Source organism: Rhipicephalus microplus, chromosome 3, assembly GCF_043290135.1.
Source record: "Rhipicephalus microplus isolate Deutch F79 chromosome 3, USDA_Rmic, whole genome shotgun sequence".
Classification (NCBI taxonomy): domain Eukaryota; kingdom Metazoa; phylum Arthropoda; class Arachnida; order Ixodida; family Ixodidae; genus Rhipicephalus; species Rhipicephalus microplus.
The window spans coordinates 170,299,064-170,326,411 of record NC_134702.1 but is presented as its reverse complement, the minus strand read 5'-3'; the positions used below and the strand labels follow the sequence as shown (position 1 = coordinate 170,326,411).

At 43.5% G+C, this 27,348-nt stretch overlaps 1 protein-coding gene across 3 annotated transcripts; it reads left to right on the top strand.

The window, feature by feature from the left end:
- The first annotated feature begins 15,240 nt into the window (after window positions 1-15,240).
- On the top strand, window positions 15,241-26,746 carry LOC142804019 (uncharacterized). 3 transcript variants are annotated; one of them, XM_075890492.1, is made up of 5 exons: window positions 15,252-15,670; window positions 20,657-20,711; window positions 22,869-22,957; window positions 26,142-26,301; window positions 26,399-26,746. In XM_075890492.1, the coding sequence occupies exons 1-5, from the start codon at window positions 15,524-15,526 to the stop codon at window positions 26,659-26,661; spliced, it is 714 nt and encodes a 237-aa protein (XP_075746607.1). In that variant the 5' UTR covers window positions 15,252-15,523; the 3' UTR covers window positions 26,662-26,746. The 3 variants fall into 3 exon arrangements, with proteins under 3 accessions (XP_075746608.1, XP_075746607.1, XP_075746609.1); XM_075890494.1 differs by having other exon boundaries at window positions 15,253-15,670; window positions 20,649-20,711; XM_075890493.1 differs by lacking the exon at window positions 26,142-26,301 and having other exon boundaries at window positions 15,241-15,670.
- The last annotated feature ends 602 nt before the right edge of the window (window positions 26,747-27,348 follow it).

The window sequence follows — 27,348 nt, the reverse complement described above, 5'->3', positions numbered from 1 at the left end:
CCACCCACCTCATGACCTAGCCGCCCATTGAATTGAATTCTGTCTCGTTGAAAACCACCCCACCTATGCACCTCTCTGTTTGTTTACACCACCTCAAAGCCTTTTTCTCGACTCATCCGCCATATCTCTTGGTTTGCGTTGACAACCGCTCTTTGCAGGTTGCTATCACGAACCGGTACCTCCGGTATCGTGCATATCACTACCTGTACCTTAGGAGAAGTGGCGCGCATGTCATCGACGCCTTTCGCCAGTGTGGCTGCTAGTCCTGCTGTATCTTCATTCAAGACATCGTTTAAACCGCCTAAAATTATCACGAGGTTTCGTCTATCAGCTGTTGTTTTGAGTTTTGCGCTCGCTTGCCTCATGACTGCTTCAAGCTTGCGTCCTGGGAACGCCCCTACTGCAACCCTCTTGTCACCTCTTACCCTCTCTTTGATGGCTTCTGTGCATCGATTTAAATTCGAGTCCCCGGCGATTATCTCATGCTGTGATTTTTCAGCTGGAGCGTCCTGCACCTGGGGGCTACTTGCACCTGTGACGCCGGCTGCTTTGTTCCCTCCCAGCCCCACCACTACCTCGCTGAAGCTGGGCCTTGCGACAGTTGAACCGGCTAAACCTGTTTTTTCCAAACTTGCTTGCTCTTCCTTCTCCATCGTTCTGGTTGCCGGTTCCCTATTGTTCTCTCCGTAGGCCGCTTATTTGTTCAGCTTCGCTAGTGCTTCCTCGGCGGACTTCAGTCTTTCTCCCATTGCCCTCGTTTTCTCTTGCTCTGTCGCCAACGCAGTCTCGAGCTCGGCGATTCTCATCAGCAGTTCACTCTGGGCAACCATCATTTTCTCCATTTTTTCCTCGACCTCACATTGCCTACACTTCGCGTCAGCCTCTTCTCCATCCGCTTCTACGCTTGGGTCTACTTTCAACCCCACTCCACATCCTGAACACCTTACAGTCTTTTTAGCCATGTCTTTCTGACACTAATTGTCCCTATACTCGATAATTACTAAACTCGAGCCCTGCACTACGAAAAAAAAAAAGAAAGTCTAAGCTCTACTACAAAAATTTGCGTGTCCAATGTACGCGCACCTCCCCCACGGGGTGACAAAAGAAAAAAAAACAACAAAAAATTTAAACGCACACACCCGCACTAACTAATAAATACCTGGTGACTTCCCCCGAAAAAGCCGTACCGTAAAATAAGTGGTACGAAGATTTCAACCACTGCCTTATAATTATAAAGACAAGCTCAAAACATGCAAAAACACTTATCTGCGCAGTCGATCCGGAGTGCTCAAAAAACACGTCCATCCACCGTGACAGCCCGATTTCTCATATAGAAGCACCGCCATCCAGCGGACATTTAAGAACTAAACGAGAGATGGCACACACGCACTTTCTTACGGCTTCCGCTTCGGGTCTACTTGCCACCTTTAACCACCTCGAGTTCTTGATATATACTAGTTCACTGTACTATATACTAGTTCCCTGTCAAATTGGGCTCAGGCTTGGTTGTTCAATTTGGGATGCCCACGTTGATTTAGAAAGTCGGCTTCGATTAGCTCAGCTCCATAAAAGATATGCAGCTTCAGCTTAGACATCGCTAAAGCATATGATACCGTGGAGCTTTGTATTTTGATATATCGATTAGAATACCTTGATTTTCCATCATACATAGTAGCGTGGGTTCACAATTTTCTTGCAGACAGGAACTTTTATTGTTTTAAAGATGGGTTTTCATCATCTACTCATACCCAAACGAGGGGAGTACCGCAAGGCTCAGTGCTTTCGCCGGTGCTATTTAATATGCTAATGAGCACCATTCTACGTAAACAGGATATAACAACTCATGTTTATGGAGACGATGTCGCGTTTTTTGCAATGGCAGATAACATTCAGACCTTATATGAACGGCTGCAGACTTAGCTTAATATATAGGAGAGCGGGCTCGATGGCAACTGCTTTCTACTTAATCCGAGTGAATGTTCCCTCCTTGTTTTCCCGCTGGAATACCCTGTGAATATCTGTCTCACCATCATGAAAATATACAGCAGGTGGAATCTGTTAAATACCTTAGAGTAATTTATCACACATCCCTTAACTGCTGGCCTTATATCGAATATATCGCCGGAAAAGGTGCGCGGGCCATTGGAATATTACGTAGGCTAAGCACTACCACATAGGTTCGAGAAGAGACACATTGGTAATGATATATCGCATGTATGTTCGTCCCATTTTGGAATTTGGTTGTGTATTCTTCTCTGGAGTTCCAGCTTACAAGTTGCAGCCTTTAATTCTCCTCGAAAATAAGCTTTGCGTTTATTCTTTGGCTTTCCCAAAAATGTTGCTAACCATGAGCTGGATCTCGAATCGAGGGTCCGTCTGCTTTCTGGTAGAATTAACCTTCTGACTGTTCAGAGATTCTTAAGAATTTATGAATCACCATTACGACATTCAGAAACAGTCTTTATTTTCACACCGGAATCATTTTTTTTGGTGCTAGATGGCCACGATTTCACACGCCACAAATTATATTTGTGCAAAATTTACTGGAGCCTCTAAACGCAAGTATATGCGACATCATGCCGAGTCGTGATAATTCATACCCTGTGGAAATTCAATTTGGCGACATTTTCCCTAATAATGCCAAATTACTTCCCCATATTATTTTAAATAGTTTACTACAAGATCACCTGCGCAGTATTACAACGAACGTTATTATTGCTACAGGCGCATCACAATATGACGAAAAGTCAGGGGTTGGTATTTTCAGCCTGATTTTAGACTGGATTTATTCTCTTCGACTACCCGATTTCATACCCGTTTTTGTGGCTGAATTTCTTGCAGTATTAGTGCTCGCCTTAAACAAGTTAGATACAGCAATTACATCAGCTTTCATAATAACAGATTCCCTATCTCTCTGTGCGGCACTTTCTGTTGGTGCTGATAATCAAGTAACAAAGGCGTTCTGTGAACTAGTACCTGCGCATTTGAAAAAAGTGCGATTAGTTTGGGTGCCTGAACATAAAGGTTTATTTCTAAATGAAACAGCCGATTCCTTAGCTAAGGTCAATCGGGGAACCGATTCTACCGCACTGCCCATCATCTGCTTATGTGACTGCTGCTAGATTCCGTAGACGTACGCTTATAGAAGTTTTTAAAAGCTCACCACTAACAAACTTTACAGAATATCGCCATTTATTATATCCCTGGCGAAGAGACTTTTGCCGCACTCGAAAACAAGAAGTAGCTATCACATGGCTGCGTTGCCGGGTACCAAGTCTGGATTTCTATAAACACAGGTCTGCTCAGGCACCTTCGCCACAGTGCGCGTTCTGTGATGAACTGGAAACAATAGATCATTTCTTTTTGACCTGCAGGCGGTCTAACACATTATGAAAAACCCGTTTAGAAATACCTTTACGTGGTATTGGCATGGACTTATCTGTGCCTGTCATTTTGTCTTTTGGAGCTTCCATTTCTGGTTTCTCTAATGCGACAGTATTCGCAGCCGTCCGGGACTATATTGATGAAACTAATAGGTTGAAAAATTAACAAGTTTCCTTATCCTAACATGTTCACATAATTATATACGTATAAAATCAGATTATTGCTCTATTCTGAGAATAAATTGGTTTATGTAAATATTTGTATGCATTACATTTAGCACTACACTTTCCTAGGCTATCGGTAATCTTTCTGTTATACCTCCATTATTCCAAAGCTGAACAGTAATTTTCAAAACCACTCGATTCTTGACCAATCCCCCATAGTGGGTATGCGCCACTATCACTAGGGGAACAACAACAACAACAACAACAACAACAACAACAACAACAACAACAACAACAACAACAACACTGTATTCATGGCACTGCGACCCAACGCTCGCTAAACCTTTCTAAAACCAAGGAGGTTACACCTTGCGAGTATAACGTAGCAACCTTTTCCTGTCAGATAGTGCTCGATGTACATGCCAATGGCTGCTAATGGGAAATGAGAGACAGGAGAATTCGGCTTTTCCTTTCTTACGGCTTGCGCTTCATATCTACCTCCCCCCTTTAACCACCTCGAGTTCATTCATGATATATACTAGCTCATTGTTTTCATGGCACTGCGGCCCAACGCTCGCTAAACCTTTCTAAAACCAAGGAGGTTACACCTAGCGAGTATAACGTAGCAATCCTTTCTTGTCTGGTAGTGCTCAATGTAGATGCCAATGGCTGCTAATGGGGATCGCAGTGTGCGCGCTAACTAAAACTGTTAACTGTATGATTCAACAAATAAATAAAAAATAAAAATAAAAAAAGCCGAATGCTTCTGTCTCTCATTCCCTCTTAGCAGCCATTGGCATGTGCATTGAGCACTATCTTTTATTTTTCAACAACGCACAGAAGAAATCACTCACTGGCACTACCTTGGAGGTCAAAATGTTGTACTCATTACACACTACAACGGCTACGAGGGATGAACGGGTGCCGCTGTAAGGAGCTTCGCCCCTAAAAGAAAAAACAAAACAAAAACCAAAAGAAATGGCAGACCTGCACGAAAGGTACGGCCGCAGCGAAACCTATAACAGTGGCATTTCAGAGCCTAATATAAGTACTCATTGGGTAACTGCTGTAAGCACACTTGCTTGATGCCGAGTACGGCATTAATAATAAAAATTTTCGGGTTGTAGACCGACATTCGCTATGCTATTTTTTGTTATTCTTCTGAGAAGCATGGTATCCGCTTTGCGAGGAATTTTGTACCAATTGTTCATGCAGTGGCTGACGACGATGAGGAATTATGCCTGAAGTGGGTATGCCCCACCGTTAATAGCTGAACAAAAAAGAGGCTTTTGTATTGGGTACGGGCATTGGGCGACCCGCTCGTTACGCTATTCGCATTGTGTGACGACTGCTTGTTTTTTCGCTGTTTTAAAATGCTTTGTAATTCGTAGTAACGCGACTGCTTTAACGACATCAAGCCTGCCTGAGGCAAGTTGGCCAATAAGTCCCAAGCACTGGCGTAGAGAAAGACGAAGACGACGTTCTGAACGGACGCGTTTTTCATGTTCTCCGCTTCGAAGGATTTATCGGCCATGGGCCGAGGTGCTGCTCAGGCTTCAGCCAGCGGCAACAACTACCGTGTTGTACTTCCTCGCCTTACCACCGGTAAGCTTGTTGTGGACTCTGTCTTTTTACATGCGGACTTAGCTGGTCGCCCCTACCGGGTTCAAGATTTTACCCAGGCAGCACAGAAGGTTGGCCCAATATTGGGGATAGATCGGCATTGCCTGGCCCATGAACGGCCCAGTTTTCACAACGTACCGCCAAGATTGGCTATGCCAGCCAAATAGAACGGCGACGTTGGACCAGCGTTGACAACGTACCCCCAATATTGGTTCTGCCAGCCGAATAGAACGGCTATGTTGGACCAGCATTAACAACATTCCGCCAATGATGGCTGTGCCAGTCTATTAGATTGGTTATATTGGGCCAGCTTTCAGAACTTTCCGCCCATATAGGCTGTGCCGGCCTATTAGAACGGACACATCGGGCCAGGTTGTACAAGTAGCAGCCAATACGGGCGGAGCCATCCAATAAGACCGGCATTATTGGCCCGCCGTTTGAACGTTATTGCCGGCGTCAGCTGAAAAGTCAACATCACGATGTCATAATATTAGAATATGAGCCAATTTCTGCGTGTGCTGCTTTTTGGCGCTGTTCTGGCCCCAATTCACGCGCCGATTTTTCATGTTAGAGAGAGAGTAATATATGTGCTGGGCACAATATTAGAACTATCTTTTCGTCATTAAAACATGCCCCGCCGCGGCGGTCTAGTGGCTAAGGTACTCGGCTGCTGACCCGCAGGTCGCGGGTTCGAATCCCGGCTGCGGCGGCTGCATTTCCGATGGAGGCGGAAATGTTGTAGGCCCGTGTGCTCAGATTTGGGTACACGTTAAAGAACCCCAGGTGGTCGAAATTTCCGGAGCCCTCCACTACGGCGTCTCTCATAATCATATGGTGGTTTTGGGATGTTAAACCCCACATATTAATCAATCAATCATTAAACCATGCACAGCTCGTTGAAATGCATAATCGTTGGTTGAAGTTGTGCAAGGTAGACTTTTTAAGTGAGAAAAAATTACCGATCAAGTTTCTCTGTCAGACGTGACGTCCGATGCGGTGCTATCCGTACGTATGACGAAGCTGCTGCGGATACCGCTGTCTTACGCGTGCATGTAGACGTCGAATATCTGACGCAAATCTTATCGTATCATGTGTCGGGCTAGCTATCTACGTGACCTATTCGAATCTGTTTTGCGTTCACAGCACAGTACGGTTAACGGCCGGCACTTGCTGCTGCTTGACGTGTGGGAAGAGCGGGGGTCGTCAGTTGCGTTATGGTGACTGAATCATACAACATATGCAGTTGCCGTGATCTAACACACAGACGCGCGTGAGCACGCACGCACGCGCTATATTCATGCAACGACCACACGAATTCCCAACAACATCGCAGCGAACGGTTGGTAAGGTGTTGCGGAGTGTGTGGGCGTCGTAGGCCACCCTGTCGGTGCCCAGCTCGTTGCGAACGTGAATTTCGGCGTGGAACGCATCTTTTTTATGTACTTTTTTTACGTGTGCCCAAAACGGTAGGCTGCGCGATACGAAAAGTACGACACACAAAAAAGAAGAAACGTGAATGCATAGGGCAAATCGTTAATAACAAAAAAAAAAACAAAACAAAACACGCACGCTCATGCCACTGCAGTGGTGTGAGCGTGCGTGTTTTTTTGTTATTAACGAAGCACATGTGCTTCCATAAAACTTGACAGCCAAGAATGATGAAGTATTCATTTACATACAAATTACTATGAGTTGCTGAAACTCACGCAAAAGAACATAATTTTCTTCCTTGGATATTGATCGAGTGCCTTGGAATTATGCTATGTGAATTTGACACATCAACAGTGCATTATGATTCCCACCATAAGGGGCCACAATCTTGGCAAGTAATAGAAGTACTCTTCCCACCTGATGTGCACCTAACGTAAAGAGGCCTTGTTTCTCAAGTTAGCAAGTATATATTATATATATATATATATATATATATATAACCACTGGAAAAATATACCAGGTGTAACCAGAAAAAGGTGCACCTGCAGTTTTAAAGTTTAAAAGAAGCAATGACATGCCAACCATCCAAAATAGAACGCCCGAGAAAGGAGCATCAATCAGTATTACAGCAGCTAAAAGCCTGCTAACAGCTGAAGGTAGTCATGCTGCTCTTCCATTCAAGTATAGTGTACACTGAGAAAAGATACTGAAGATACACCATCAGCAAATGACAAAAGCAATACAGACAGAGCTTTCTCTTATAATACAAAAAGTCTTTAGCTGAGGAGGCAAATAAGTCATTGGCACACAATAAGTGCACAAAAAAAAAGCTGTCGCACGAGGCTGTCAGCGCTTAGACAACACAGGCAAAAATACAGTAGACTGAAACAGGGAAAACCCATAGCAAAAGTTACCATACTCCTGAGTTCTTGCTTTGCGTGCAAATGAAGCTAGCGTGCAGTTGAACACTAGATTAAAGCACCACAATCAAAATCTGGAAGTCAATGCTTTAGGAATAATACAAAGTACTGAAGAAGGATGCAAAGAGCATTCCTGTGAAGGCAAATATAAAGAAAGACTGAAAGCTCTGTGGCCCTGAACAAGACAACACCACAACCAATCGAAGAGCCGTTCGGACACATCAGCAGTTCTGGCCAACACTAAAAAGTCACAAAAACATACCTTTAATGCCTTTTTTCCAAGAGAACTTCAGAAGAAATGTGCATACACCAATGCCAGAAGTATCGATGGAAGCTATTACTCATATTCAGCTCTTCATTGAAACAATGACAGAAGATACATGTACCTGGATGCTTAATTACTTTGGTACAACTCAAGAGCGTCGACACCAAGTGGCAAAAAAATTATGATGGAAGACTACAATGTGATCAAATGCACACGTCAACCACCAACCAAGGTCCTATGCTAGAGTGAATATCGCAAAAAGTCTTGAACGCCTAATGTCACTGGCTCATACTCAGCGTTATCAATCAAAATCTTGACCTCCCACACAGCATATTATTTCAACAACCTGCCACCTCTCACCATGTCATGAAACAAGCTCGAGTATACACAAACCCTCCTCACCGTTAGGTAGTTAGATAGCTCCACTAGTGCTTCACTCTTGGAACACATAGACCAGGGCCGTAACTAGACGGGTAGTAAGGATCCGGAGGTTCTGAGCCCCTGAAGTATTTTCATGCTCTGACTTTTCGTCAACAATAGCTTAATCTGGGCAAGTTGGTTCATCGTGGTTGTGTTCTAGTAACAGTGAGAGAAGTTCAGGAAGAGACAAAAAGGACAGGAAAGAGCGCTGACTGCCAACTAAATTTTATTGAAGGTACTACGCCCACTTTTTTACAGAGTACAAGAACAGCGCTCATGCACAACGACACATGTGAGACCATGATAATATAATATTAACTGAGAAAAGAATACTCTCTCTCTGAATGGATGAGTGAAGGTATACTGATGCACTGATCCATGGCCTTCCTGACAAGAAAATGCTTTCACAGTCTCTCTTTCATTTCTTGTTCTTGCTTTCTTCAAAAACAGTGTTTTATGAAACATAGAACTGCACTTACATTCTTTACAGTGTATGGCCATGCGACTACCATAGCCATTCTTAACATTTTAAGCATGCTGTCTTGCTCAAACATTGGGGCATTGCCCAGTTTGTCTTATGTTTACGTTTCCATGTGTCAATAGTATCTCATACACAACATTATATTGGCATTCAGTATACCTATTCTCGTGACGAATGGTGATATAGTGGCTATTCCTGTTGCTTTTTAGTACACACACTTTTGAAAACTAGCAAGGGATGGCAAATAACAAGATAAAATCATATCGGCTCGCTATTTTCTTTATATTGTGAAACACCTTATGTACGTACGATATAGCATGCAAAGATCTTTGGACATTCTGTTTTTATTTTGGTCCTGTTTTGTTTAACTTGACTTTCTGCAGGAGGGTTTAGCACACGGGTGTGATGGTGCTGTTGGGATATCCAGCATCCTTTAGTCTTTTAATCTGGTTTTTAAGGCTTACCTCATCCTTGTGGTCACATGACTTTTGAAGGGTGGCCTCAATGTACGTGGTGGCAATTCCTCTGTGTAAATTGTGTAAATGTGTAATTATGTGTTATGATGTACTAAAAAAGATGTCCCAAGAATCAGAATAAGTGACAGTAGTCAAAGTTTTTGTCACTGCCTTTATACAAATACCAGTTTATTTGTTGCCTCCTGCAGTATTTTAGGGCCTCTTATATAGATAGGATGTTTTCTCACTTTTATTACATTTTTGTATTGATGATGCCATATGCTCAGGAGGTAGAATGTCGTTATGTTCTTTCTGATAACTTCTAGCTTCTGAGCAAAGATAATGTTTCAGAAAAATGAAAAAAGGCTAGCATAATATTAAGACATGGGAAGAAAGCAGAGTTTATCAAAAATGAATGCATTAGTTGGGAATGAGAAAAAAAGATGGATGACAGGTCAGTAATGTCAATTAATTTATATTAGGACACATGAAATGTAGCAGAGGGTGGCAGGTGATTAGTTCCAATGAGATCGAGAAATTATCAGCCATAATATGAAATTGGCTCATACAGGACAGGGAACATTGATTGGGCTTCCACCCTGCAGTGGACATAATATAGGCTTAACGCTAACAATGAGCAAAGCCTGTGAAATTAATGCTCCATGAAATGAGCAGTACTGCACAGATTGCTGTGCTAGACTTCCCATTTTGCATGTTTTTACCAGCTTATCCTGCTCGCTGTTCAGACACAAAGCTTCACCAGAAAAACAATGTTATACTTGGTGAGGATAATGCCAGTGAATCCACTGTTTTATCTACACCTTTCCTTGCTTAAGTCCTCCTCCAAACTATACGATTTTTCTTGGAAATGTTCTGCTTACAGCACACCAACCGATCAAGTGAAACAACTTTATTGGGGTCCTGCAGGGCGCGCCCTAGTATGCAATCACCATTTCACTTCACGTTACAACATACTGGTGGTAAAAATATTCTTTGGCAGGGTACAGAAGTGCATGCACTGAGCTAGCTTGTGCAGCGCGATCTATTCCAGACAGCTGAACCTATGTTTGGTACAGAATTTTGTAACCACACGATGCTTGCACAGATTAAATGTGGCCACACATAGCAACTTCTGAGCTTTTTTATGAAATGATCTCACAGTATATGAAAACATTTGTTTTTTTGTTTACTTCATAGTTCCCAGTGAAATATTTCTCTTGTTCCTCTCATTGAATAATGGCATTTGGTGTGACTAAGGTGTTCCTAATGCCTCACTATGAGATTAGAAAAACGACTCTCCTTGAAATTGCTTCACAAGCATTTCCTAAGATATTGAATGACACTGCTTGCACATGTACAAACATTTGCTAGTTTTATTGAGGGCTGATGATAAAGGCAATCAGTTGGTGCATCCAAGCCGGACAGAGATTGACTGGCCCTGAAAAGGGCCGTTTAGTTATATATCTTGCAGCTTGTTCCAGGTAGACAGGGCTTCATTCTGTAGAAATGGTAACTCATCACACTGGTTCCTCAGCATGAAGAACATAACTTGATGCTAACACTGACTCAGATGTTCTGAAATGTCATAGAGGGTACATGAAGGCTGGGTACATGAAGGTTGCAGTTATACTAACTGTACAGTCAGCATGCTTGTGTGATATGTGCATAGCTGCATCAAAGCTACGTGTGAGAATTGCGTGAACAGCTGAAAATCTCAATGGCAGCATAGCTTAAGAAGTATGTCATCCCTTTTTTGCCAGTTTCCAATATCATCCTTCCCTTTTCATGCATCTTCTTTCAATATATCTGGGGTTTTACTTCCCAAAACCACGATATATTAATGAGAAGCAAATTTTGAAGATCTGGTGTTCTTTAACATCTTCACTTGTTTGCAGCGCAACACCAGAAACACAGGACAAGGAAGGAGCAAAAGAGAAAGAAAAGACGGCGCCGACTCTGAAAAAGACGGCACTGACATCATGACACGCACATGTCGTGATGTAAGCTGCCTAAAGAGTGGCCTCTCGTGATAATAGTGAAGAATTGGGAATAGGATCTACCAGTAAGGGCTTTGTGTGCAATTCACAAACAGTGAAAAAGATCCACCAGGGGTGAACCTCAGGTACATGGTGCACTCTGGTTGAGAGAGAGCAGAGTAAAGCAGATGTGCCAGACAGGAGATTATAAATGGTTTTGTCTGGAGCTGGTGCCAGACCGAGCTCTAGGATTAAGCGTAAGGGAGTATTGAGTGCCAGGCCAATCTGATCCCATTCCTGTGATGGGGTGCAATGTGATGACAGGTGCGAATTCCATTTTCTTTTTTTTCCATGGGTTTAGGAAATAAATTTTCAAGGATCAGATGAAAATACCTCCGACATACATAATAACATGCTTATTCTTGGGCGTAGTCATGCCTAGCCACCAGATTGGGAGAAAAAGGAATGTTTCCCGAAATGTGCGATAAAGTGTTTGGTGCTACGCCTTGACGGAAGTATTGATAGGTGCTTTGGAAATCGGTACGCCATTTCTGTAATCGTTAAATATGCAACTGCATGTGCCACTGCTAGGGATAGCGTGACACTCCCAGCCATTTCGGGGTAAGCCGTTTTAATCTACATGAAGATGTTAATGAGCCCATTCTCCATCACAAAAGTAGCTGTGGCCATTCCATCAGCTAGGCCTACTGCAGCGCCAACTAAAGGTCTGCATGAATTTAGTGCTAGTACCGTACATAATAATCAGCACGTGCCTTGGGTTCACTTCGATGGTGTTGTGAATTCATCTTGCGTGACAATGGTTTAAGTTGCATGCGTGCCTTAATCATTATTGCAATAGGAGACCATGATTTATCGTCACGCATGGTGTTGCTTAGCTCGGTCCTCAGTGTTCGAAGCAGGTTCCGCCTTGTGAGTGCATGAGAGAGGCACAAGAGTTGATTTCTGCTCTGTGTTTCTGTAATTCCCTGGCCTGTATTATACAGGAAGCGGATAGTGCTGGTGTGCGTCAGCTGCCTCGGTGCGCTCTCAACCGCCTGCCTGGTAAGACTGATAGCTCATTCTATCAGCGCCTTGTCGTACTCCCTCCTCACACAGCGACATGTCCTCCACTTGGAGGACATGATGACGGAACAAGATGATACGAAGCCCAAAACCGCAATGTTTGCAAGCCACAAGCCGAGCAAACAATTCAATGGTGAGGCCAGAAAATCCTAGGCCTGGAGCAACAAGCCAGAGAGCATATTCTTGGCTGGATAGATGGATGGATGTGGCCGTACCCTTTAGATCGGGCGGCGGCTAACGTCACCTAGCCGTAATGCTTAGTGAACTAACCACTAGATTTTTTTTTTCCCCTTTAAATAGTAAAGTTGGACGGGTACTTTGAAGTGAAGGGTTTAATTTTCAATCGTGCCTTGACTTTAGCCACCAATCAGATAACCTCCTTCTAGTTAAGTCTACCCGCTTAAAGTCTATTTTGCCCTCCCTGTCCCTAAACACCAGTGCTTTGAAAAACTCTGCGCCATCATCTTGAACTATAAGGTGAAGCCCTTTACAGAGCATTGTCAAGTGTTCGGCAGTTTTTTCTTTCTCTTCGCACGCACTGCATATTGTGTCTACCTCTTCATATTTGGCCTGAAATGTCTTGGTTCGCAATACTCCCGTCCTGGCCTCAAACAGTAGAGAACTACCCTGAGTATTATCATAGATTCTTTCTTTGGCAATTTCCTGCTTAAAAGTTCGATAGATCTCTAGTGCGGACTTCTTAATCACGCCAATTCTCCACATGTCAGTCTCCGTTTCCTGCAGTTCCTTTTTAACCGATAGTTCTTTCTGGTTTGGCCACCTGCTGTTTTCTAAGTATTTACCAGTCAATTTCCTGGTTCGCTTCCTCCATTTTGTATTGACATTCTTCATGTACAAGTAGCTGAAAACCTTCATAGCCCAACGCTCCTCCCCCATTTCTCTCAATCGCTTCTCAAATTTTATCTTGCTGCTAGCTTCCCTGCCATCAAATGATGTCCATCCCATATCACCTTGTACTCCCTGGTTTGGTGTATTCCCGTGAGCTCCTAAAGCAAGCCTACATATTTCACGTTGCCTAATTTCTAATCTTGCTTGAACTTCTGACCTCATGCACAAGACCGCGTTGCCGAACGTCAGCCCAGGAACCATGACCCCTTTCCATATTTCTCTCACAACATTATACCTATTGTAATTCCACAGTGCCCTATTTTTCATCACTGCTGCGTTCCTGTTATCTTTAGTCGTCACGCATATTTCGTGTTCTCTCAGGTACTCGGTCCCATTGCTTATCCGTACGCCCAGTTATTTGTATTTATCTGTTATCTCTAGCGTGACTTCTTGTATTCTAAGCTCACTACCTTTGTTATCATTAAAAATCATGACTACTGATTTTTCCTAACTGAATCTAAAATCTAACCTATCTTCCTCAATACCGCAGATGTCCATCAACTTCTGCAAATCTTCCTTGTTGTCGGCCATTAGCACTATATCATCTGCGTAGATTAATGCTGGTAGTGCCTGATCAATGAGTTTTCCTTGTTTGACTAAAGAGAGGTTGAAGCCAAGTCTCCTTGCCTCTAATTTGGCCTCTAATCCTTGTAGGTACATCATGAATAAGAAGGGTGACAGCGGGCACGCCTGCCTAAGTCCACGTTTCACCACTGTGGGCTTGGATACCTGTTTTTCTCACTTTTTAACTACCTTGTTAGTTTTATAGATTTCCTTTAAACGATTAGTGACTCCATCTTTTACACACAGTGTGTCTAGTATTCCCCACAAGTCCTCTTGAACCACGCTATTGTACGCTCCCTTGAATTTCTGCAGGCCGGTAGGAAGCTTCACAGCGCAACGCCTGATCTTGTGAAACGGCGCAGCCATGCAGGCAGGGCATTCAATTCCCTCCCTATTTTTTGTATACTACTGTCCTTGTGTACATCGTAGAACACATAACAGTAATGATAGCAAACAGATCATTGATTCGGTTAGGCTTGGTGTTTTTATTTAAAATGGAACAACGAGGAAGCTGCTGAAGCTCGTGCCTGTATACAGCTGCTTTATATGAAGATAAAACTTTAACGAAAAAAAAATGTAATGATAAACAGTAGGCTCATAACAAACAACATTTCTCTGAGGGTGCATGGAATATATGTCCCATGCAAGGCTATGCATTGCAGTCCTTACTGCATTAATTATGTACACGTACTGCAGGGCATGCAAGTGTATGCAGACACACGCTGACGAAATGACATTTTTTGCTACATACAAACGTGCACCGCACCAAATAAGACGCACGTGTTTATATAGTCAGGGAACACTCGTGAATATTGATGAAATCACACAGCTCGCTTACAGTACAAAACAAACACAATTGCGAACAATAAAATGTGACGCTGTTTAAAGAGGCGGACCCAGGTTACGAGGAGAATTATCAGTATGGCATACACACCACGTGTAAAGCTTTTGCAACATCTAAAGAGACTAACTACGGAAAGTTGCCTTTGTAAGTTAACATGACAGTACCAAATGGAGAAGCCACACGAGAGAACAATTCATCGTGGGCTAAAGAATGTGTTTTAAATATTATACACAGCTTTGCAAGACAATATCGACGAGTTTTACTCGCCTAGGTGTGGGAGGTGTAGGCCTGATAAAATGCGAAGTTGCTTCAGAGCCTTTCTGTCGTAATATTGCAATTTTATTCAACTCTTTCAAACGCGGCACCGTAACTTTCTACTGGGAGCTCGAACACGGCAAGCAGGTCGCGGGGCAAAATCTTTGTAACATTTTATTACCGAAACAGCGATACTAGCAATGCTTGAGCTGCACTTGCTGTTTTCTAAATTGTAACCTCCTCAATCTCATCACTGTGATCAGGAAACAGAGAGGAAAAGTACAGCAGTAGTACGTAGAGAAATATTCAATTTCAAGCCCTTTAGCAATATCATCTAAACAAATTGCCAGTTCACTGTTGAATTCTCGATGGAAACAAACAGCTGATCAGGGAAGCAAGCTTGGCTTGGCACTGGCTTGGCCGTTCATACAGAGCCAAAAGCCGCTGCAGGAAATTGGATTGCGGATCGTATTGAGACAAAATATTTTATACATTTTTGTTTTCTTTGTTTCCTTTCTCTAATTGCTCTTGTGATGGCGTGGACCGCGCTTCGTGATCTCATGTACCGGCGCACTGTTTTTAAGTTTAGTATGGCGCACTATAATACATGATTGCGTGCTTTAATTTAAAAAGGTTCGCGAGTATGGCAGCAACACTGCAATGTCGGGAAGAGGCACGGGGAAGAGGACAGTAGTAGAACCAGTAGCAGCTGCATGCCCGGGTGGAGCGACTGATGCCCAGATGGAGGAATGTCAACCCGATGCCTTTTGTGTTGGCCGTTCTGGCAGTTCCGCCGACTTTATAGAAAGAGACGACCCCGTCGCTTGTCCTCTTCTCTTTTTTTTCGGGCATCAGCGACAACATTGACGGACGACGTGTTCGACTTCACCGTGCACGTGAGTATAGGTTGGTTTTTCATTCGAGTGAATTCTTGTTCAGATTTGCAACTTGTCGACTCCATCCTGATCACCTGTCACCGGCAATAAGTCACATACGTGTGATATTTAGGTGAAATAAATGATAATGCACATTTTCTGCTCCATTTGCGTGACTTAGCTACATCAGGACATGAGGTAAAGCCTTTGTCGCCTAGCCACTAGCAGGCAGATCGATCACTCGCATCCTTCAGTTCACGAATCAACGCGCCTGCCTTAAAATTAGCTAGCTGCTCGCAAAGAAATCATACCGAGGCAATTTTCTTTTCTGTGAACAATGCACCGTAGATTTGTCTTGAATAACAAAAAAAAAACTTGAAAAATAAATGTCGCGACCTTTTAGAAAACGCCGTGTCTAAGAGCTAGACGCGGCATTTTGTAAAAGGCTCATTAAATTCAGTATGTTTTCGTAGTTTCTGCTTGAAATTATTATTGTCTATGAATTTCATGGCCCAATCTTTTGCTTTAGCTGAAAATCTCGGCGGCAAAAACTTGGTTCAGTGTCCCTTTAAGGGCAGGTGTAGATGCCATCATTTCAGTCGCAAATCTTTTTGCTAGTCGGTCGGCTGGTTAACAATAAGGGTACTAACTAGAGTTCCAGATTTCATCAGCAACACATCGTCATGGCTTCATCAGATGCTGCATTATATACATTCTATCCTCGTTTTTAAATAGGTGTACCGTATGGTCCACTGTTACAGGAAACAAGCGAGCTCATGGACAGTGAGCCATGTAGTGCTAACTGGCAGCGAGGCTTGTGAATGGGACGCATGCGCATAGAATCGGGGTGCGCCCAGTTTTGTCTGCCATTTCTCCGCCTGTACGCATGACAGCATTGGAAAGCGCATCCGTATTTTAGCTGCACAATTTATCTAGCCTAGTGCCTCCTGCTTCAGGGATTTCCTGTGAGCACAAAAAATGCATGATTTTAATCGTTGCTGCAGTGTTTTGCAAGTTGTCACCGTAAAGCACATCATATTTTTCGCATAATGCTCGCTGCAACTAGCAAGTTTCGATGACTCAAAATGCTGTTCAGGTCTGATGTAGCAAACATTTTAAGCTCGTCCTCGTGACCATGAAATATTGGTTTGTTAAATAATGGAAGGCAGAGTTGGTATCAGTTGATTTACAGTGTGAAAATGAAAAGTGCAAAGGACCGTGCCTCGCAAGTAAGCCCCGAGAGCATGAGCAGAGAAGTAGCAGATGAGGATGCTCATGCGCTGCATTTCCAAATCTCACCAGCACTAATGCTTGACGGACTGCTGGCCACGCACTAGCGTGTTCTTTCTGAAACAGGACTTTGGCCCTGTAAGCAAGTTCTTGAAGGGCATAAGTAAAACGTAGAATGGGCCCCCTAAATGCACCCATCCTTGAACCATTGGGCTTATGAATTAGTGCCCTTTTCAAAATACAACTATTCTGAGCTATAAATTGTGACAGAACAGTGCACGAAGTTTAAAAATGGGAAAAAAGTCTTTAAATGTCCCCTTTATACATAGTGTTCTTGTGATGTCACTTCTGCCGTTGTCGCCCTCTCCCGCCATGCCCGTGTAACTCCCTGGGTACTTACGGCAGTTCACGTGCTGCAGTGCGGTTTGTTGGGGGCTCGTCATCTGTTGCTGTGAACAATGTGGAAGCATTGTGGTTTTTTGTTGTCTTACTTTAACGAGCTCATTGGATTAGGAAGGCCTCGCTCGTTCACTCGATACAAGACCAGATAATCAAGATGTGCGACACATATACCAGCCACGGCGTACACCGACTGCCCGCCACAACCTACGAGGGCCTATTATCTTGCTTTCACTACAAATTGCCTTGCCCAAAAACAAGTGAAAGCTCAAAATCTCTCGAGCCGCAATTTTAAGAGTGGATGTGCGAAGCGCAGCTGCTCCCATCGAAAACTAGTCGTGCAGAGCTAGGCAAGTTTACAAGAGATATAATATTATGAATATATTGTCACGGCCTACGCCACCAAAGTAGCAATGCCCCCCCCCCCCCCCCCAAGTGTTTTAAACAGTGCTGATGTTGAGCTTGAGCCTCTTTGATTGCAATTTGTGGAAATAGTCGAGGAAAATATTATACAAGGCAGATAGCGACATTGCGTGGTGTGTGCCGCGGTAATGCCAGTCATCACTTTATTTTTCGCATATGCTTTAACACACTTTTCACTTTGTATTTTGCTTTTGTTGTACGCTAATGTACAGTGGAGTCACTGAACATGATAGAGACCGTGTATAGAATTAATTGACTAATTAAAAAAAATCATGACGCCCAACTTGAACCGATCGGCTATACTTCAAAGTGAACTAATATTGTTTCCCATTCTTTATAGTTTGTTTCAATGCAATACCAAATCTCCGTTATCGCCATCACGATTTTAACCGCCTTCCTTGCCATCATGATTTTAACTGCGGACAAGTTTGTATGTACAGTATCTTGGTAAGCTATATCTGTTTGCAGGTAAATACTTGGCTATGGCACTTACCCGTAATGAAGTTGCACCTGAAGATGCAAATATTGCAAAGTTTCTTCAAGTAGCTTTTGTTAATCTGCACCAGCCAAATACGCTGGTACTTTTAGGAAAATCGGAATGTGCGTTCTCAATTTCAGGTTATAACTTTCAGCGAAGAAACACCCTAAGCTCTGCTCCCTCTGCGTGGACTACTAAATCAACTTGCCTCACTAGCAGCTCATAATTTCTCAAACTTGCATCGTGAGGCAAAACTAAACGGGTGCAAGCACGAGGAGACAACATGGCAGTTGTAGGCGATAGATTCGGTTGGTGCCCGGGCATGTTGGTGGCGCATTTCGGAAGTGACGAAAAGGCGCTGCGAGATGCACGTGCACACTTTGTATAGTTGCTGTATTGGACAGCAAACTTTTTTTCTTATCTGAGCAGTTTTACCAAAGGAAGCTTCATCATATGGCGTGATAAATGAAGCGAATCCACAGGTTGAACCACATCATAGCCTCGCTGTGCTTTTGTACTTTTTTTAGCTCACAAAATTTATTTGTACATATAAGTGACAACTTGCCAGTAATAAGGCAGCACTTGTTTCTTTACCATATGATCATCTCCGGTGTGCTGCTGCCTCAATATTTCAAATTATAAGCATTTACACCATTGTATGCTAACTTTTCCTTCAAAGTGAGACAAGCCACATGTGTATCGTAGATCAAGAAGCATGCCAGTTTTACGTACTTGCAAGGTAAACATCAGAAATGCATATTTGATCAAAAATACTAGTTTAATGGTGCATCTACATAGTAGAGCACCTGTGGCACCTCGGGAACAAGATAATGCCACATATGTTACAAGAGATAATTAAAAAAGACAGGGGACGTTCCGTGAACAAATAGAAACAAAAATAAAATGGCACGTGGCAGCGAGCGAAGGCGGCAAGGGGGGGGGAGCCCGTGGGACTTCAGCGGATGAACGTAAGGTGTGTGTTTAATATGTGGAAGAAAAAAAAAATTCAAAATTTTGGCGACTGAAATGAGGGTGACTTAGTGAGTGCGCTCATGACGAGAGTAAACACGGTTACAATTTTTTTTTTCAAATCTCTTTTGAAAGCCACAAAAAATCTGTATGTGGTGCAGCCTAACAGAAGGTCCGTGAAGGCAAATTATGAATTCGTCGTTGTAGAAAGGCCTTTTTTTTTTTTTTTTTTTTTTCATGCGCACCATCCTCGCCGCGGTGGTCTAGTGGCTAAGGTACTCGGCTGCTGACCCGCAGGGCGCGGGTTCGAATCCCGGCTGCGGCGGCTGCATTTCCGATGGAGGCGGGAATGTTGTAGGCCCGTGTGCTCAGATTTAGGTGCACGTTAAAGAACCCCAGGTGGTGTAAATTTCCGGAGCCCTCCACTACGGCGTCTATCATAATCATATAGTGGTTTTGGGACGTTAAACTCCACATATCAACAATCAATCAATCATGCGCACCATAAATAGTGCTCAAAATTTAATTGCATATGTTGTTTTCATCCTTGCTGTATTCCGTGCTGTTTATGATGTAAAAAAAAAAAGTAGCACGCTGAAGTGGTGCTGCTTTTGGGCAACAGTTGAAAATGGCGGGGTGCATGAATGCGGAATACTGCCACTTACACTCAAATCACTCTTGTGGTCACCTCCCACTGTTTGCAGCATGTGTTGTGTATACACAGCTGCATATTTCCTAGCTAGAAAAATTTGATTTTAGGTGTTTCATGCCATTTTCCATGTAACTATTCCACAATTGCACACACTGATCAGCAGGCTTTCAATTGCGCTGAAGGACACAGGTGCCATAAAATTCATAGTCGATTCTTTCAAGAAACCGTATGTAAAGGCTGAAGCTTCATGCGTACATACACACACATACCATATTGTTTTTTGTACTTTATGTAAGCTGCGAAGGTCTCATGTGCCTCCAAGCGTAACCTCTCTTATTTATTCTCCATCACCGCAAAAGTTTTGTTAGTTTCAAATAAAAGTACTTTGCGCATGGCCACGTTTGGGTAATTTTTTGTGTAGGTGTTATTTGAGCAGCCTACAATGTTTACTTTATAAGCCTGTATGTATATGTTGCATTATAAGGATGCAGAATGTGTGTGGCTGTACAATATAGATGAAGTGTAAAAATTAAGTGTGTCTATTGTAGTGTTCTTGCAACCAATCTTACCCCCGTATTCTAGAACGTCCCTCCACTCAACACTTCACCTTCACTTGAGATGGCTGATGGGAGCGCCGTCTCTAAGCAGAAAAAATTGCTGCATGTCAGCAATAATCTGCTGTGATTCTCGAGTAGCGCAGCGTCGCTTTCAAACGAGCAGCGGCACAGTGCTCAACTCTGTCAAGTGAAGGGTGAAAGCCGAGTCGGGGAGCGTTTATGAATATGGGGGTTAGTTTTGTTGTCTTGTTAACCTGCCATTAACACTGGATTGCTGCTACTTTGCTCTAGCTGTACAGTGCTCTCCAAGGCTCAAGGAGGCACCGCACGGGGAAGGCTCGGAGCAAACCATGCGTGAGTTTCCTTTCATTATTACACTATGCACGTATTAAGTGATAGACTTTAATGTATGCTATTTGTATTGTGCAAGTTTTTGGGGACATACAACTTCCAACACATATGTTCTGACGAAAATCACGCAAGAATGAGCGAAGCTTGTGCAAAAATTATGCAATAGTGTAAGAAGCTTTTGCAGAAGTCTGTGAAATGAAGTTTTGAAATTTTGTGGCAATGTGTCATTGTACAGTGGTCAACAGTCTTGCTCGGCATGCTTGGCTGCAGGGCTCCCGTCTGGACAGGCGCATCTACGGAGTGCCTGATGCATGATGGGCCAAATGTCAGCCTGCACACTGGTGCCTCTTATCCCCGTTTGTTTGTTACATCAGTGTCTCTTGTAAAGGGTATCAACTGTGCTACCTCTTTTTTTTTGGAATGTAATGAGTTCTTCTTCCAGATTATTGTTGTTTTAAGGTAGAGCCTCACATTTCTATCAAATACTGAAGATTCTATTTTTCCTTCTAGATGCTATGAAGTCACTGCTTGTGTTACAATAGAGTGAACACTGTTATGAGAAAAGCTACTTTATGGAGTTAACTCACTCCATATTGACTTAACACACAGAATTGGTGAAAACTACACTCCATTCCAGCTGCATTAGGAATAATATTCATTTGCATACTTCTGTTTCTTTTGTTTGTTTGTTGGCTGGAGGTTTGGAGTATAGGGTGGCCAGAGGGCACTGTGTAGTCTTTCTTCATCTTCCCAATTTTGTGAACATCAATTGATAGCCGTATGGGAAGCAGCCAGCATGCTGAAACAGCGGTGCAAGCATGCAAGATGTTCACCATTGCATGCAGTCAGTTGCTGTGAGCAACCTACTGCATACAATTAACTGCGAGTGGTGAACTAATGCTGTACTATGTGTGCCTCCTGGAAAGCTGCAATGGTAAAGTGCCACAATCGTATGGACAACATGGATAACACATGGATAACATCGCAATTTGTTTGTTGAATAATTTTGCAACAGAATCAATGGAGTTTTGGATAAATTTGTGTATCTGCCTGGTTCATCAAAGCTACAGAGTCAAATGCGGTATATACTCGCGTATTATGTGTACTTTTTTTGTCAATCCGGTCATGTGCGAAGCTAGTAGGAATCACTGGCCTAAAAGCTCAACTGGGAATATATGTTGCAGGCGCTGTCACAGCTGTCTCAAAGCGGATTGTCATTTGTTTGCTAAGCCTGTTCAAATGCCCCCATTTTCTTGAAGTTCTTCCGAACAGTGCTCACAAAAACCAGTTCCCACGACAGGGTTATACCAGAGAACATAAGTACTCTCCAATAATTGTCGGGAACCCAACGTAAAGTAAGATGCAGACAAGGAAGCGCGATGCCAACACAGTGCTGTGTGTGTCGCCCTTCATGTGTGTGTGTGTCCATTCCTTGTCCCAGTCTTCTATTGCGTTGTGTTCCCTCCGATATCTAACCAACAAACCCAAGCTTCTATGCTAAGTCTTATTCAATGCACTCTTCTGCTGGCTCCCATACTGAATATTGCATGTCGAAGAACTCCACGCTGATGTGCTTAGCGGTAGCACGGTTTCAGTTTTCTTCGGTAAGCTTTATAACAGCAATCTGCCTCGTATATAATTATTGTAGCCTATCACAAGGAATGGTAAAAACGCAATGGCCAGATGGCGAAACCGAAAAAAAAAAATGAGTGCGAAAACCTGCCTCATCTAGTGACAGGTCCTGGCACGCGTTCAACATCTGTGCTGTGTCTCTGGAATACATTCTTGCCGTGGAAGAGGTGGGAAGATAGGAGGCAAACCTTTAGGCATTTCGGACTACACATAAACAGGTTTCAGTTTTCAAGTTCGATATTCTAGGGAAAGCATAAAAGTTCATGGAAGAAGGGACCTTGCACTCAGTCCATTTTGTGTAAGACTGCACTCACCTGCTCGACAAGAGATGTGCCTGACCAGAGCATCATGAAGTCATATGTGTCTGTGTGTGTGCTGGCAAGGTGGCTCGGGCTGGTTGGAGAGGGCAAAGTATGCGAGCAAAAAGTTTCTTGTAGTAAAGCAGGCTGGCTAATTATACTGGTGAGCAAATTATGTGAGGATGCAAATTGTGCGAGTAAATATGGTATGTACTCTTGTATGTTTCAGCTCTATTGCTACGGATCCTGCGGATCCAACTTGGCATCCGGCAGCAACAAAGAGAGGTTCTGCAGGAGGTGCGACAGCTGAAGCACAAGGTACGGCTCTTGTCCGTGCCTCAGCACGCCCAGCCAGCACAGCGCCCCTCTGACCTTCCCCGGCTGCCTGCTGGTACAATTGGAGAAGTGGAGGCAGCAGAGGCAGCTGTGCAGAGTAAAGCTGTGGCTGCAGCTTTGGTGTATATTTCTTGATTTTTAATATGCCTATGTAACATGCAGAAATTTAGTACTGCTTTAGGTGTTTCGGGAAACAAACTAGTCAGGTTATCTCATGAGCCACTGTACTACAGTCGAATATGAATAATTCGTACTCCAGAGGCCAGAAAATTTGTTCAAATTAAAAGAAGTTCAAAATAATGAAAGTTACCGTAATTACCTTAATCTAACAAGCACCTTTTTTCCGGTTAAGAGAGTTTATAAACCGCATGTGCGCTAGAATCGAGTACGAAAAAAAAATGAATATGGTCATTCTATTGCCATCGCCACTTACAAAATGGCCGCCTCCTACGTGCGTCGGCATGGCGCGTCGGTCATTTCTGCCTATGTGTTTCCCATGCGCGGCACTTCATACGTGTGCTGAGGAGTTCGTCATCTTGTAGTACATTAGCATCGACAGCATGGTAGGGCCGACTCCAAAAACTCGATGAGTGCACCACAATGCTGCTTCTAAAAGAAAAGTCGTCCCGTGTGCCGGAACGGACAAAAATCGGGCCGCATCGCGGTAATTCGGAGTTCCCGAAACGTGCGTGCAGGACTGGCGGAAACAAAAGCAGAATATTGTCGACAGCAAAGATTCACGCAAAGGCTTCAGTGGACCACAGCAGGGTCGGTTTCCACAAATTGAAGAGCTGCTCGGCGAGTATGTGATTAAGCAGTGAGCGGCACAGCAGCCCGTGACGACAGAACTGCTCCAAGTGCAGGCTATGCAGTTAGCCTTAGAAAAAGGGCTAATGCAGAGCCATTTTAAAGCGAGCAGGTGCTGGATAACGAACTTAATGAAGAGAAAAGGCTTTTCCCTCCGAAGGCGAACGGGCATATGCCGGAAGTTGCCGGAGGAGTACGAAGAAAAGCTTCAGAGTCTTCAGAGGTTCCTCCTAAACTTGCGGCACAACAACGGCTACCTGCTTGGGCAAATCGGGAATGCCGATCACACGCCCCTTTACTTCGACATGCCTGGCACCACAATTGTCTAGGAGAAGGGGGCGAAGCAAGTTTGTGTACTGACATCGGGCCACGGTAAAACTAGAGTGACAGCAATGCTCTGTTGCACGTCAGATAGGCATAAGCTTCCCCCGTACTTCATATTTAAACGGAAGACGCTCTCAAAAAGAGTCGTTTTCGCGAGTGGTGTGATCAAGCGGGCCAACGAGAAAAAAGGGTGCGCGTTGCAACCAATCTCTTAGTTTTTTCTTCTTCTTTTTTTTTTTCTTTTTTTTTTTTTTTGTCGTGGAAACCGGGCGCGCGTTACAATTGAGGGCGCGGTAGAATAGAGTAAATACGGTAAACGAGCGGAGGGCTCACCATGCAGTGATGCATGTGCATGGAGAAGTTTTATTCACAAATTACAGGACATCCGTTGTTAATTAAAGTTGTCAATACATGTCTGTACACGTTGGCCTTGCAACGAGTCAACAAGTTTTGCGTGCAGTTTGCAAATCATTTGTACTTCGGCTTCAGTATTCTCCTGGCAAAAGAAGTTACGCGCGGCAATGTCCAGTGCTGACACTCTTCGAAGACAACTGTGTTTCCACTGTTACCATCTGCGCTGCAGCCGGAGCGTGGCCAGCACATGATGAGAATGGAGGAACGTCTCCACCTGGAGAAAAGCAGATCGGCATTCGAGAGAGAAACACTCCGCGGCAGCTTTTTTTTTTTTCTCTCTTCATGCGCGGTGTTGAAAGGATAAGAGTCTCTACATAGGAGGAACGAAAAACAGGGAAGCGTGACACTGGCGCGTTGCAGATCGGCATGAGAGAGCCAACTCTCTGCGACAGCTTTTTTTCCCCTCTTTCTCTTCATGCGCAGTGTTAAGAACAGAAGGGTCTCTACGTGGCAGGGACGGAAAAAGCCGAAGCGGGGCACAGGAATGTCGCAGATTGGCATTTGGCAAACATTCCACCGCAGTCTTTTCTTTCCTTTTCTTCATTTTCTTCTTCAAGCACTGCGATGAGGTGTCGGAAGTGCCACCGCAGGATTGGGCGGGGTGCTGAGAGCATTTTCGGAGCGCGGTATAGCTTTGATAGGACCACAGCGTCAGTTCGAATTAAGTGTGTTGGAATTAATGAGATTCGACTGTATTTACTATAGTCTGTGAAGTCCGAGTGAACTGTCCTAAGCTAGCAGACAATGTAGGCGGCATCGTGTGTTTGATGGGCAGTGACTAGCAATAGCCTGCTTAAAACAGACATTCAGTAATTTTGTTCATTTATCACCCTATTTCGTGTCCGCTGCGGCTCTCTCTACTTTGAGCTACAGTTCACCCTGCCTTGTGTTAGCCGATTTCTTACTTTTTTAAAAATCTAACATGCACCCAATTTCGCAGTGTGAAGAAAAATGCACCTTTGTTTATTGTGATGAGATTTCTATAGCGACATGCCTCTTTGTTGGCTATCACAGAAAAATATAAACAGCAAATGGTGCGACCATCTAGTGCGACCTTTATTTTTCTATCAGTTTCATCTATGACCAAGATTTGGTCGCTCTAAGGTTGCCTCTTAGTATGCCTTGATCATGTTCATTTATCTTGTTGTGCTCTGCTTACAATGCATTGATTAAAAACACGTCCTAGCTTCTTTTTGAATTCCACTCATTTTATCGTTTTTCACCTGTAGAAGCTACTCCTGGTCAACATTCAGGCAAAGACATTGTAACCTCGAAGAAACGTGTATTGAAATTCGAGCACTGTACAAAGTAATTATACTATTTCATAGCTAGAATCAATATTTATGAAGGGTTATAACAGTGTTGTATTTGATTTCATAACAGCGAAACTGCATTCAGAGAAGGACTCTGAAAGGTTCTCACACTGAGTGTGAGAGGGCTGATGTGGAAACCATTTTAGGTCAATTGAGTTGAAGTTAGCGAAAAAAAACAATGAAATGTTGTGATGCCCAAAAATTCCAGTTGTTGTTTTCAGTGTCCTCTTCTTGCAGATTTTTATCATGAAAACATTTCGATGTGCTGTTGCGTTTACCCCATCTATGCTTCTTGCATTTTTTTACAGCGCAAGCACCTCCTGCAGATTGGGGGACTTGGCCTCCGAGAAATTGGTGTGAATGCCATGAAGGCTGTATTGGCACATGACGTGCAAGTGCTGTACAGCCTTCATGGCAGAAAAGGGAAAAGGGCCTTTGTGAACCTGAGGCTCTGTAGATTAGTGACAGGTTAGACTTGTTCATTGTTTTATGTGTGTGTACCCTTGTGTATTCTCTGTACTGCAGTGCTTCATGTGTGCTATGGTATTTTTGTTCTTGTATGCAGATGTCATCCGCCAAAAAGCAGGGTGCGACCAGGCGGAGGCCCTCAACTTTATTAAGAGGTGGCTGCCAGGGTCTGGTGATCGCTGTGGGGGCAGGAAGCGGCGCTTCAGAGAAGCATTTGTTGTGGAGCAGCCCGATGATCCCCACTCTCAGAGTGCAGATTATCGGCTGCTCGCGGCAGCTGGCTTCCTGCCCAGCCACAGCAGCCAGGGCCTTGACAGCACCACTGTCACTGTGCCCCCAACGCAACCTGACCTGCAGTAGAGCGGGCCTTTTTTAGTTGTGTATATATATTTTTCAATGTATACATTTTTTGTTGTACCAAATAAATAAAAAAACAAAGAATAAATGGTCTGCAGACTGTCGGTGGTGCACTGTTCGGCTAGCTTATGCTGATTCGGAAGCACCATCACCATAAAGTTACAAAAAAATGCTCTAAACTATGAATATTCTCAATTACCATGTGGGGGACATACGCTTTCAACATTTACTTCCTAACGACTTTTTTCGATTTGCTGTACCAAATACCAGTACCAAATAAAGCACTCGCTATTGCAAAAGATAAATTGGTAAAAAAATAAACTACACTTCTAGTGTTAGCAAAGGGAATGAGGTATTAAAGATGAAATAGATCGGGTAACTGCTTTCAGTTCTCAGCATTCAATTTTCTGTTGCCCCAAGTATACAGGGCTGCAAAGCTACAAGAGCGGGTCATCGAGGCATATTGTTTAAATCTTCTGGTAAGAAAAATTCCCTACTAATAATGGTTACATAATGGCAAGCCAATCAGTAGCCAATATTTGTCGTGCAGGAAACATCGGTGTAATAACGGCATTTGATTGGCTGCAATGTGGCCCTGGATTGGTCCAATGTCGGTCGTACATCCGTAGCCAATATTCGTCGTGCAGCAAACATCGGCGTAAAAATGGCATGTGATTGGCTGAAATATGG

Excerpts from the sequence above, each read along its gene's own strand:
- LOC142804019 (XM_075890492.1), top strand. The coding sequence starts at position 15,524 with ATGTCAACCCGATGCCTTTTGTGTTGGCCGTTCTGGCAGTTCCGCCGA. Across the intron at positions 15,671-20,656 it reads TGTTCGACTTCACCGTGCAC|TGCTCTCCAAGGCTCAAGGA; the intron begins GTGAGTATAGGT and ends CTAGCTGTACAG. Across the intron at positions 20,712-22,868 it reads AGGCTCGGAGCAAACCATGC|CTCTATTGCTACGGATCCTG; the intron begins GTGAGTTTCCTT and ends TGTATGTTTCAG.